The 14,192-nt window shown below is 40.4% G+C and overlaps 1 protein-coding gene across 2 annotated transcripts; it reads right to left on the reverse strand.

Moving 5' to 3' along the window:
- Positions 1-958: 958 nt before the first annotated feature.
- Positions 959-14,175, reverse strand: dph2 (diphthamide biosynthesis 2). 2 transcript variants are annotated; one of them, XM_060830528.1, is made up of 8 exons: positions 13,986-14,175; positions 10,733-11,142; positions 10,261-10,420; positions 9,365-9,477; positions 7,363-7,583; positions 5,389-6,108; positions 4,303-4,485; positions 959-2,350 (listed from the first exon to the last, which is right to left on the reverse strand). In XM_060830528.1, exons 3-8 carry the CDS (start codon positions 10,408-10,410, stop codon positions 2,226-2,228), a joined length of 1,512 nt encoding a protein of 503 aa, XP_060686511.1. In that variant the 5' UTR covers positions 10,411-10,420; positions 10,733-11,142; positions 13,986-14,175; the 3' UTR covers positions 959-2,225. The 2 variants fall into 2 exon arrangements, with proteins under 2 accessions (XP_060686511.1, XP_060686510.1); XM_060830527.1 differs by lacking the exon at positions 10,733-11,142.
- Between the last annotated feature and the right edge of the window lie 17 nt (positions 14,176-14,192).

The following is a 14,192-nucleotide window of genomic DNA, read 5'->3' on the forward strand; positions in this document are numbered from 1 at the left end:
TGTAACCTAAGAGCTTCTTCCTCATGTTAATCACCCCCAAGCAATAAGGAATCATAAGATATAGGAGCAGGATTAGGCCATTCAGCCCACTGCACCTGCTCTGCCATTCAGTGATGACTGATATTTCAATCCCATTCACCTACCCTCTCCCCATAACCCTTAATCGCTTCACTAATCAAGCACTAATGCCACTGGATTTCATCTTCCAGTCATACAAACCCATTTCTACACTGTCTCCTGCCACTACACCAATTTTGGATACAAATTGCTAGGCCACACTGGGAACCATTTGCTTTTACCTTCTTTATCAGTTTCCCACATGGAACCTGTCAAATGATTTGGTGAAATCCATATAAACATCAATTTCACTGCCCTCATCTATATACCTGATCACCTCTGTTAGGCACCATCTCCTTCTGACAAAGTTATACTGACTATCCCTGGTCAAACGTTGCCTCGTTAAGTGGAGATTAATTCTCTCCTTCCAAATTTTCTCCAATAGTTTAATTTCCTCTGAGACTCACTGCTCTCCAATTCCATAGTTTATTTCCATATTTAATAGTAGAACATTAGCTGTCCTTCAGAGCTCTGGCACCTTCTCTGCAGACAAAGAACAAAAAATTTGGGTCACAGCCCCTGCAATTTCCTCCTGCATCTCCCACAGCAGCCTGGGATACAACTCATCCAGACCTGGGGATATCTTCTTTTCAGCCTACTAAAATCTCCAATAGCTGCTCACTTACTATATGAAAATCTCTAATACCTGCTCAAGAACCTTACAGTGTGTCTTACAAAATTCAGGACCAACACCCTCCTTTTCTCATGAGAAGGCAGATGTGACGTACTCATTTAACAATTTGTCAATGTCCTCCAGTTCCACACACAGATTGCCCCTTTGATCCTTAATCTACAGGACAGTACAGAATCTTCTTCAAACACTCCACAGAAAATCTTAGAGTTTAAAACTAAAAAAATTTATTTTTAGATACTTGCCCCAAATTAACTCAAGAACTCGATCAAAACTAAATAGACAGTACACTTGCATAGATTAGTGAACTCCACGTGATTTATAATCTCCAGTTTCCTACCAGGTCCGGTGTCAAATAGATTTGATGCTTTAAACTTGAAGTGAAGGCACTATAAATTGAAGAGCTCATAGCAGGTTAGGTGGTCAATTGCTTGTAGTTAATTTTCTGAAAGGTTGACTATCAGGCAAACTTAAAGTTGGACCAGATTTTGGGGGGGTACTTGTTTCTGTTAGAATCTCCCACCTGGAAGGTACTGCTGTTAACTGCCATGGTTCTGCACAATGATATGTAAATAGTTTGTGGTCTGGTTTTCTGAACAACTGGATATTAACTGCAAATAGCTCTTGGCTGTTTCTTTAAAAGCAGACAAAAACCTGGCTTTCCACAAGTTCAAGTCCTGTTTCAAATAATATGTTGGGTGCACACCAATTCACAATCTGGTTCACATTTTTGTGTATACATTCACCCTGTGGGGTTTGAGGCAGTTAGTGTCTTTTCAAGGAAAGGCACTGATTTATTAGTTTGGAATGTTCCTTCATTCCTGCAAGATAATGGAGTAATTTTAATCCACAGAAGTCAGGTGACCTTCAGCAACCATCCATTGTAGCCTGTGTCGTCTTTTTCAAAAAATATATATTAGCTTCAGATGGCACGTGTTTATTGGACATCACAAGATCCAATATGGTCTGTTACCAGATAACTGCACCCTGTTTCAACCGTTCTAGAATTATATGTTACCCTTTGATGAATGATATAACAATAACAGCTTGCCTCATTCTATAGTTGTACATTTTTGGCCATGTTAAATAGGACATTAACAAATTCCTTGCTCAACTATGTCACTTTTGAACACTTAGATTGAGTAATTATAATAATGAAAACAACAACGTCTTGCAATCAGCAAAAGAATTCTCAATTCAGAAAATACTGATCTTTCTCACTGCACAGCTCATGAACAAACTACAAAGCACTGATTTGCTTGTCCAGCAATACTCGTGTTATGAGATAGCCAGCAAAGGAATTATTCATAAAGAAACAAAATACAAAGCCTATAATATCAGAATATAGATAAACACTTCCAAAATGTCATAGTTTTTTTAAAAAAAAAACTTTAATAACTCTCTCATCAGTCCATTGTCCTGTAATTTTGATTTCAACCCACTTGCTCACACAATTGATTTCCAATTTCCAGTTTGTTCAACTCGTGGCTTCTCCTTCATAGGCAATCGCGATGCCTTTCCGACCTTCCACTGCTTTTGACACAGAAGTCTGTCCTAGTTGCTGCTCCAGGCCTTGCCAGCTCCTAGATACCAAGAATGAGGCTGCAAATTAAGAAATTTTCATATCAGTACCACAAATGAAAAAGACACCATAATGAATACGAGATTGAGTAAAAGGAGAATGGAAGAATTCATATTATTAGAATTATACCTGGGGGCTGGGTCAGTTAGCTGGACAGCTAGCTTGCATTGCAGTAATGCCAAAAGTGTGGAGAGAGAGAGGATTCTTCTCTCAGTCTCCCTCCTAGCCTGAGGCATAGTGAATCTCAGGATAGACCACTATCAAGTCACCTCTTTGTAATGATGAAGCAGTCTGGTAAAACAATAGTGACTTTACCTTCCATATGGAAGGTGGGGTGGGGTGTGTGTGCGATTAAAGGAAAATTCAAATAGTGTCGGTTTTGATGTGATGCAAAGGTTCCGTTCTCGTGCGATCTCGCATTATGTGAGGATCCCATAATAGCTGTACTTTTTCGACTCATGGGGCCAGAGTAGCATTATAGCCAAGACAGGTAAGGAAAATTAGTCCAGAAATGACAGTCTAAATTCTTCAATCACGTTTAAGTCAATTCACAGTGAAGAAACACACGTTATAGCAAAGCTAACTGTATGCAGTTCCCACTGATTTTAATTAAACCCACCAGTTCATCCTGCAATATAATCTATTGTAGTTCTAACAATATACTATGGCAGTGATTATGTATTCAAGTGATATTGAAGTACATTACATAGTGATCCGTTTCCACAATGTTCAAAAATCTTGAGTAGAAACTCAACCTGGAGTCCAACATTCTCACTGGATTCAAAACATTAGTTTCTTTTTCTTTGCCAACTGCCATCAATGCAAAATACATTTAGCCCACTTCAATCCAGTTCATAAAGGACAAAATTTTGCAATTAACAATTCCATCAAGATGAGCTACAAGAACAGTCTGTGTAGAAATTGTACTCTCATCAGTACAGCATCGATATTGTAGTAATCATGCCTTAGGGGTCTGAAAGTCTCATTATAGAATTAAGTAAATTTGTGCAGTTCTTTAGGTACGATTTATTGTTTGCACAGTGGAAGACAGTTCCACCTTGGAGTAGATCAACAATAGTGTTTGTATTTATTAATGGATGGTCTTTTACCTTAATTACTAACATGCTTCAGCTTAATTTGTCAGTGATCGAATAAAAAATGAACATATCTGCTTTTTCTGTTATTCTATAGTCAGATCCAGACAGCATTTTTGTTTTAAATCTTTTTCTTGATGTGGTGACTTGTTTCACTATAGCATACATCATGTAGAGTAATAAATGGGAGTCATGTGAACACAATTCTGTTTTAAATTCACACTGCAAACATTGGCTTTAAATTTTATCAAAGAAAGCAGAACTTCCTTGCAAGATTTCAAAACCAGGTAAAACATCCATCTTTCTTTTTCACATGTGGATTCATTGGTTGGGATTCAATTATGGTTAAACATTATTAATGCCTGCCAACAGCTCCAAGCTTAATGCCACTGAAGTAGCTGCACAATTGTTTTATTAGTAGTATAGTTTCAATTTAACAACGCGCCACTCTTTAGAAACAAGCTGAGCAGAATGAAGACTGGGCCTGTTGAACAGCATAGTTATGTGGTTGCTCTGTGCTGCATAAGTGTCAAATGTCACTCATAAAAAGGGACAAGGCAGTTTGCTTTTTTCCATTTATGCCCCAAATTTATTACAACACTCGCAAAACACAAAAGAGCAAATGATCTCAAACAAAAACAGAAATTGCTGGAAAAACTCAGCAGGTCTGGTAGCATCTGTGGAAAGAAAGCAAAGTTAATATTTCAGGGCCCAGTGACACTTCTTTAGAATGGAGCAAATCATCTGCCTGCTGTCCTGTGAAGTATGGAAAAAACCTCAAGACTGTTAAAAAAAAAGCCAAAAAAGGTTTTGCCCCTCTTCAAATCCTGATATCGATATTCAATCTTGAAATTTTAACTCACGAATAAGAATTATACCTGCTGAGTGAGGCTGGGTAATTGCTAAAGCCTCATTCCTGTGAATCAGTGATGTGCTTGGTGTTTTGTTTTGCCACTCTGACTTTAGCAAGTGTGTTGTTCGCAAGGCTCCGGTAACTAGCGAGACATCAGTCTCCTGACCATTGAAGGTCTCATCTGGGAATTCAAAATGGCAGCAAGCACCTGAGAAGGTGAACAGAAAATTCATTGGAACTTTTAAAGATGAATACAATAGTTAATTCTAATCGCATATACATATGATGCTAGATACTAGATCAGTTGAACAGCTAGTTTGCAATGCAGAGTAATGCCAAAAGCATTGGTTCAATTCCCACATTCGCTGAGGTTACCACAAATGCCTCTTCTTCTCAGCTCTCACCTTACCAGAGGGGTACAAAGTTAAAAATCACACCACCAGGTTATAGACCAACAGGTTTATTTGAAAGCACTAGCTTTCAGAGTGCTGCTCCTTCATTGGGTGGTTGTCCTGATGAAGGAACAGCGCTCCAAAAGCTAATGCTTCCAAATAAACTTGTTGAACTATAACCTGGTATTGTGTGACTCTTAACTTTGTACACCCCGGTCCAACACTGGCAGCTCCAAATCACGACTACCCAAGATGTGGTGACCCTCAGGTTACACCACCACCAGTCCTCCCTCTCTCCCAAGAGAAAGAGGTTCTATGGTCTGGTAGTATGTCAACTTCACTTTACCAATTAAACTAATATGTAATTTCCACATTTATTATTGTGAGAAGTGTTTTATTCGCAGAGTATTGTCTACCTTCCTCAAACATATAATATTAACAAATACAATAACCAATTTTCTGAGCCTGTTAACTCTGTCAATGAAATGTTTCAGGCTATAGACAAGTAGATGTATTCTGCTGCAATTCTCTTAGCTTTGCCATCTACAAATTGATGGTCCACGTAACAAAAATATACAATTCAGGGATTACTGGAACTTGAAAAAAAGAGACAGGATAACATCACAGTTCTCTCTACTTGTTTTAAAGTTAAAATTCAAATTGTACAACTACTTAATTTACAGGCACATGGATCCATGATGATATGTAGATTTACGCACCTGGAAGTAGGTCCCTGAAGTCAGTAATGTACTCTCCAGTCCATTCCCTTGCTTGATTGCATGCAACCTCCATCTCATATGGTGTTATAACTGGCCTATAAAATTCACTGGAATCCAGCAGAGAATTTTCTGGACAGGCTACAAGCACATATATATCCACTTCCATGAAATTAGCCAGCTTGGCAGCATTCAGTTTACCCATTACAAAGGTGTAGCTTTTCTTTCCAGCCTTCTTGATAACTGATTTAAGATGGTCAATGATAGAAAGATAGTCAGCAACACCAAGAGTCCCCACTAAAATCCCTACAACTTGAGCATCCTTGGCTCTTTCAATCATGTAGTATCGCTTCATTAATGCCCTGTTAACATTCAGAGTTTCCTGTCTCCCTACCCCTTTCACTGGATCAAATGAGCAAAATGAACATTGATTCCATGTCATCATATAGTTAGTCAGCGTCAGGCTCTCCTGTCCAATGTAGAACATGCTATAATCTTTCACGTCACTCCTGATGAAAAAGTGCCGGCCAAACTTGGATATAACTTGATGGCTTGGCTGATTGCACATATTGTTGCAGGATCTGAGGGTAGAACAAGAATCAACATCACCTCCACAATGAAAGCCATTTGTCTTGCATGGATCAGTTGTTTCATTTTGGCCACTGCATATCATTGAAATGACAACATTTTCATATTCTGGATGAAGAAGTTGCTGTAGTTCTTCTAACAAAAGAAGAAACAAGTGCCTTAGAGAGACCACCTTAATGGATAGTTATATAAAGCAAAAGTAGAAACTGCATTACGCACCTATATAGACCCAGTATAAATTTTTCTAACAGATAGAATTTTGGAATCAGAATTGTGAACGTACTTCCAGCCAGTTGCACATACCTAGTTTCTAACTGAGTCTTTGTCTCAAATCACTCTTGGTCAGTCAGTAAATAGACCAACTGAGTCATTTAAAAGGTTCTTTGAAACAACGATTCATAGATTCATAGAGATGTACAGCACGGAAACAGACCCTTCAGTCCAACTCTTTATGCTGATGATTGGGAAATAAAGACCTGTTATTATTCACATCCCACAATACATGTGGCGAAAATGAGGAGAAAAGTATAATCCTTTTTAAAGCAAAAACTGAATTTTCCCAGTGATGAAAAATTTTTTTTGTACTTATTACGGGGGGGGGGGGGTTGTTCCAATTTTATAACAGGGAAGTATTAATACAACTGTAAGTTGCTGTTGGTGAGGCCACAGCTGAGTATGCGTAGTTTTAGTCCCCATATTTAAAACAATATATACTGGCAATGGCAGTTCAAAATAGATTCACTAGGCTCATTCCTGAGATAAAGGTATTGACTGATTAAGAATGGTTAAATAGCTAGGCCTTTATTCACTGGAACTTAGAGAAATGAAGTGTGATTTTATTGAAACACGCAAGATTCTGAGGGGACTTGACGGAATAGATGTTGAGAAGGTGTTTTCACTAGTTTCTAGACTGGAGGACAGAGTTACGGAATAATACAGAATTCAAAGGAATTTATTCTGCTAATTGGTAGTGAATGTCTAGAATTGTCTACCTCAGAGAGTTGCAGAAGATAGGTCACTGAAATGATTTAAATAGGAAGTGGTCAGATTTTGAACCACTAGGGACTTGAAGGCCCAAAGGGGGAATTGAGACCTAGAGCAGATCAGTCACAATGTTGCTGAATGGTGGGACAAACTTGAGGGGCCAAATGGCCTACTCCTGCTTACGCTCTTAGGCCGTTTAAAAAATTCTCATAGGCAGTCATCAATTATTAGTTTCTTCCAGGTCAATGCCAATTCAGAACAGGGATTCAATACTGACAAAAGTGTGGGGGATGCAACCAATTCCAGAAGTGTGATCCTCACTCAGTTTCTTTATAATTGCATAACACGAGAAAAAGAGTATGCAGCAGATTAAGAGAGAACAAACTAAGTGGAAAAGTCTCTTACCAAGTATATACGAGTAGATGACATCACAGAGAATTATAACATGAGCATTCTTGTCTGGATACAGGACACGAAAGGATGCAGCACACTGATGCACATCCACTGGTTTTTGTCCAAACACATACATCACTGGGATCCTTCTGGATGGACTGAGACATGCTCTTCCATAATGTACCAAACAGTCAGCTTCAAGATGCTCAGCAGCAACTTCATCTACACAGCAACTACACAACAGGCAAGAGTTTTCAGAAAATCTTCAGAATTTTGTTTGTGAATAGAACTGCACATGAAGAAAAATAATTAATACAAGCACAATAGCTTAGTCATTATTATATTGGATCAGTAACAAAATAAGCTATAGTTCATATCCCACCGTAAAAAAATCTGATTTAATACATCCAGCAACTTGTCAATGACAATGGCCATAAAAACTGCTATTCTGTAATAATATAATCGATACCCTTCAGGATAGAAAACCTATCCAATTCAACAAAAATTCTGCTCCACATTAAATGCCTTTAGATTAACTTGGAATACAAAATACATACTGCCTTGCTGATATTCCTCATATTGCAAGAAATAATGGTATTGTAGCTTGACAATAAGTATGAATGTGCTAAGCAAATCTAACAAATCAATATTCAGCCTTAATATCTGTCCATTAAGAATTATTATCTTAAAACTCTGGTTGGCTGAAGAGGATAAAAGCTGAAAATGTGTTGCTGGAAAAGCGCAGCAGGTCAGGCAGCATCCAAGGAGATGGATAATCGTTGTTTCGGGCATGAACCCTTCTTCAGGAATAAGGAAAATGTGTCCAGCAGGCTATGGTAAAAGTTAGGGAGGAGGGACTTAGGGGAGGGGCGTTGGAAATGCGATAGGTGTAAAGAGGTCAAGGTGAGGGGGATAGGCCGGAGTGGGGGTGGTGGTGGAGAGGTCAGGAAGAAGATTGCAGGTTAGGAAGGCGGTGCTGAGTTCGAGGGATTTGACTGAGACAAGGTGGGGGGGGAGGGGAAATTAGGAAACTTGAGAAATCTAGGTTCATCCCTTGTGGTTGGAGGGATCCTAGGTGGAAGATGAGGCGCTCTTCCTCCAACCGTCGTGTTGCCATGGTCTGGTGATGGAGGATTCCAAGGACCTGCATGTCCTTGGAGGAGTGGGAGGGGGAATTGAAGTGTTGAGCCACGGGGTGGTTGGGTTGGTTGGTCTGGGTGTCCCAGAGGTGTTCCCTGAAACATTCTGCAAGTAGGTGGCCTGTCTCCCCAATATAGAGGAGGCCACATCGGGTGCAGCGGATACAGTAAATGATGTGCGTGGAGGTGCAGGTGAACTTGTGGCGGATATGGAAGGGTCCCTTGGGGCCTTGGAGGGAAGCAAGGGGGGACGTGTGGACGCAAGTTTTGCATTTCTTGCGGTTGCAGGGGAAGGTGCTGGGAGTGGAGGTTGGGTGGTGGGGGGTGTGGACCTGACGAGGGAGTCACTGAGGGAGTGGTCTTTTCAGAACGCTTATAGGGGAGGGGAGGGAAATATATCTCTGGTGGTGGGGTCCGTTTGGAGATGGCGGAAATGACGACGGATGATACGATGAAGAGGATAAATGTTGATATTCTCTACTTTTTCAAATCTCTGAAATGTGCACATATTACTTGAGTACCAGAAACTTCAGATAAATAACTTTTTGATGCTTATTTCTTTTTAGGATGTGCCCAACTTCTGTTATCTGCTCTTTTCCAAACAGCACAATTGTAATTGTGTATTCCTGTATAGTAGATGATGGGCTAGAACCCAGGGGTAACACTGTGTGGAACTCTTCACAATATTTAGTTAGTGATATCAGTCCAAGTAGAAAACAAATATTGTTTAATCTGTTAATTATGGCTCTCACTAGTAAGAGAAGGTATCCCTTATTTTCGATCTTGCTCAGTCCAGGTTGGATTCCACACAAACTTCTTAAAATAAAAATCTGTGTCCAACAGTTCATCCTACCTAATTTCAAAGTAAGACAAACCTGCCATATGATGTGTCACCCAGTATGAAAAGTTTGGCAGTGGTGTTTTTCTCCAGTTTTAATATAACGGCAGTAGCATCAATGAGAAGTTCATCAGGAAATTGGAGAGCCACCTGTAGTGATTGGGGAATATCTTTAGCCTGCATCCAGACATTAGCAAACACTTGCTAGAGACAGACATTAGGAAGTGCACACCAATAGTTTACTGAAGAACAGGTTAAATGGTTGACCCTTTAATGCCTTTAGATTAACAAGGAATGCATAATAAATACTGCCTAGCTAATATTCCCCATATTGCAAGAAATAATGATATTGTAGCTTGACAATAAGTATGAATGTGCTAAGCAAATCTAACAAAATCAATATTTAGTGTTAATATTTGTCCATTAAACATAATTAGCTTTAAACTCTGGTGGGCTACAGAGGTTAAAAGTTGATATCCTCTACTTTTTCAAATCCCTGAAACGTGCTCTTCAATCTTTCTGCCTTCTGTTCCATCAGAGGAGGATTTTTTTTAGATTAGATTACTTACAGTGTGGAAACAGGCCCTTTGGCCCAACAAGTCCACACCGATCCACCAAAGCGCAACCCACCCATACCCCTACATTTGCCCCTTACCTAGCACTACGGGCAATTTAGCATGGCCAATTCACCTGACCCGCACATCTTTGGACTGTGGGAAGAAACCTGAGCACCCAGAGGAAACCCACGCAGACACAGGGAGAATGTGCAAACTCCACACAGTCAGTCGCCTGAGGCGGGAATTGAATCCGGGTCTCTGGCGCTGTGAGGCAGCAGTGCTAACCACTGTACCACTGTTTCTTGAGATCAGTTTAAATTCTCCTTCTCAAAAAAAAAAGAAGGAATGAAATTAGGTAGTGGCAAGTGATACCAACCTTTTTAAAGCCATTATCTGTAATGAAGCTGCATGTCTTCTCAATCTCATACACTATATCAATCTCCTTTGAGCAAATTCTGCTTTTTTCAGAAACGTCTGTGGACCGCTGAATTGCCTTAGAACCATCATCACTGAATGTCGTAGTCATGATGATTGAACTATGAATTTAAATAAAAATTGACAACATTCAGCAAGTTTCCTGTAGTTAATTGCTTTACCGATTATGTCCCAGATGCCACAGAAAATCTTGCATTAAATTGTGGGCAGTTATACACATATTCTGATTTTGAAGTTAAATCTTTTATGTTTTCTTCTCTAAAGAATTTGTTATTGAAATCGTCATCCTTTAGACATTATCAGATTAAATTAAGTGAATTAAAATAAGTTCTTATTAAATCAGTCCCAATTCAGTCTTATAAAGGGAGATATTGGTACCACCACCTGAATTGCATGTATTTTGCATTTTATACTTTCAAACAGTTGTTAGAACTGGCGTGGCTGAAGATGGGCTCAGAATGAGCTAATAATGTTCCAGCTCAACTCTGCTTATCTCTCCACAGATGCTGTCGGAGCTGTTAGTTGTTTCCAGCAATTTAAATTTTTATTTTCAACATCCAACATCTGCAATCTCTGTGATCAGTTTCTGGATGTAAGTTGTCCCAATGCCTTCCGAAAAGAAAAGTTAATCATCTGGACACTCCTGTGAGCAACTCAGAGGAGATATTCTTACTTCACTCTTGGGCTCATGGCAAATTGGTTCTTTCTTGAATTATAGGCAAATGGAGCATCATGCTACACATTAAGATCCACAGTGTAGATGATCTGAGTATTGTAGTTACTGAACCATTGCTGCAAGGATTGACACATCGAAGAACCAATGCTGCACATGAGGACATAATGATCGTTAGTAGTCACATGGTGAAATATTCTACAATATCTTTCAATTAAAGTTTGCAACCTTACTCTACAGAAGTATTAGTAGAGGAATTTGTAAAACTATAGAGGCGATCTATAAGTTAGGATTGATCTTATATAAATTAAATGCAACATACACAAATTATACGTGTATACACTGATCTGTGCTATAAATCATGCTCTATGGCTCCCGCTAAAACCAGTTTATGAAATGTGAGGATATTTTTAGGGGGTGTGGCAGAAAGGAAGAGAAACGAAAATGTAGAAGTGTGTGTGGCAGGATGAAGAAAAGGAACATGAATTTAATTGGCTGAATTTACTAATATTTCCAAATTGACCAGTGTGGAAAACAGCTTACATTTAGACAGCAGAATACTTCAGCCAATTAACACAACTACCTAAACCATCTTTTTTTTTGCTCCAAGAACACTTCTGAAATAATTGAGTTTATTGAAGAAGTAATGAAGAGGATTGATGAGGGCAAAGTGGTCAACGTCTTCTATATGGACTTCAGTAAGATGTTCGACAAAGTTCCTCATTGTTGACTGGTTAGATCACATGGAATAGAGAGAGAACTAGCTATTTCGATACAGAACTGACTCACAGGTAGAAGACAGAGGGTGGTGATGGAGGGTTGCTTTTCAGACTGGAGGCCTGTGACCAGCAACGTGCCACAAGGATTGATGCTCGGTCCACTGCTTTTCGTCATTTATATAAACGATTGGATGTGAACATAGGAGGTATAGTTCGTAATTTTGCATATGACACCAAAACTGGAGGTGTAGTGGACAGCAGAGGTTACCACAGCGTACAATGGGGGTATCTTGATCAGATGAGCCAATGCATCTAAACTGTGGCAGAGGGAGTTTAATTTAGATACTTGTGAGGTGCTGCATTTTGGACAGGCAAATCAGTGCAGGATATACACATAATGGGACCTTTGCTAAACAAAGAGATCTTGGAGTGCAGGTTCATATTTCCTTGAAAGTGGAGTTGCAGGTAGATAGGACAGTGAAGGTGGCATTAGGTATGCTTGCCTTTACTGGTCAGTGCATGGAGTATAGAAGTTGGGAGGTCATGTTGCGGATGTACAGAACATTGTTTAGGCTGCTACTGGAATACTACGTGCATATTCTGGTCTCCCTGCTATTGAAAGGATGTTGTGAAACTTGAAAGGGTGCAGAAAAGATTTACAAGGATGTTACCAGGGTTGGAGGGTTTGATCTATAGGGAGAGGGTGAATATGCTGGGACTATTTTCCCTAGAGCATCAGAGGCCAAGGTTTATAAACTCATGAGGGGGTATAGATATGGTAAATAGTCAAGATCTTTTCCCAGGGGTGAGAGAATCCAAAACTAGATGTAAACTATGTTTAAGGGAAGAGAGGGAAGATTTAAAAGGTATCTAAGGGGAAACCTTTTCATGCAGGAGGTTGGTGCGTGTATGGAATGTGCTACCAGAGAAAGTGGTGGAGGCTACCACAATTACAATATTTAAAAGGCACCTGGATGAGTATATGAATATAACAGTTTAGAGGAATATGGGCCCAAATGCTGGCAAGTAGGACTAGATTAACTTAGATTATGTGGTCAGCATTGATGAGTTGAAACAAATGGTCTGTTTCTGCACTACATATCTCTGAATCTAAATTCAGAGCATTTGCTGTAAAAGGGTTAATAAAAAAAGTAAGATTTTAAAAATTGAAACTTTTTTTCACAGTTACTGTTGTTAATCCTATTCAAACTGCCACAACCAATGATAAATATGACCCAACCCAAGTTAACAATGAGCTGAAAATGTGTTGCTGGAAAAGCGCAGCAGGTCAGGCAGCATCCAAGGAACAGGAAATTCGACGTTTCGGGCATAAGCCCTTCATCAGGATGATGGGCTTATGCCCGAAACGTCGAATCTCCTGTTCCTTGGATGCTGCCTGACCTGCTGCGCTTTTCCAGCAACACATTTTCAGCTCTGATCTCCAGCATCTGCAGACCTCACTTTCTCCTCCAAGTTCACAATGAACCTAAATATAGTCCAAGGCTAAAGCGCTCTCTAGTGGTAGCAAAACTCAAAATCATGTTAAGCGTGCAGCCCGCTTTCAGGATTAGATTGTAACCATTTACAGCAACAATTCCCAAACTTTCACTCATTGTGATCCCATATTGAGACTTCGAAGACTTGTCACAGCCCGAGTCCATCGGGAAAGGGGCACACAACTGTTGCAACTCGATTAGAACTGGCCCATGGTGGCCGTCATTGCCTCAGACCCTGACTTGGAGATAGCCTTGCTTTACACAAGTCTAATCTACTGGGAGAAAGAGAGGACTGCAGATGCTGGAGATCAGAGTCAAAAAGGTGCGGTCCTGATGAAGATTTTATGCCTGAAACGTCGATTCTCCTGCTGCTCGGATGCTGTCTGACCGACTGTGTTTTTCCAGCACCACACCTTCTGTCACAGAAGTCTAATCCAACAGATGCTGCCTGAATTTCTCCTGAAAATGTGTTGCTGGTCAAAGCACAGCAGGCCAGGCAGCATCTCAGGAATAGAGAATTCGACGTTTCGAGCATAAGCCCTTCCTGAGATGCTGCCTGACCTGCTGTGCTTTGACCAGCAACACATTTTCAGCTGTGATCTCCAGCATCTGCAGACCTCATTTTTTACTTTGCCTGAATTTCTCCAGCACATTCCGCGTTTCCCTCAGATTAGCAACAACCCGCAGTGTTTTACTGTGATCAAGGAGCGAGCGTCCGGAGTTCGAGCATTGCGCCCTGTGCCCCCCCCCCCCCAAACACAGACAGACTCCGTCTCACCTCACTTTGGGCTCGTCAGACCCAGCCCCTCCCGGGCAGACTATAACATGCACCGGAAAGGGACGCTTCGTGATGTAGCTTCACCGAAACTGATTTTCCAGCCGGGAACCACACTCTCCAACTTTGATGCCCATGTTGTGGCCAGACAGCCGGGTCCTTCACCCGGGACCACTCCCAGCATGCTTAGCGACAGGGCCCCACACACAC

Source organism: Hemiscyllium ocellatum, chromosome 9 (assembly GCF_020745735.1).
Source record: "Hemiscyllium ocellatum isolate sHemOce1 chromosome 9, sHemOce1.pat.X.cur, whole genome shotgun sequence".
Classification (NCBI taxonomy): domain Eukaryota; kingdom Metazoa; phylum Chordata; class Chondrichthyes; order Orectolobiformes; family Hemiscylliidae; genus Hemiscyllium; species Hemiscyllium ocellatum.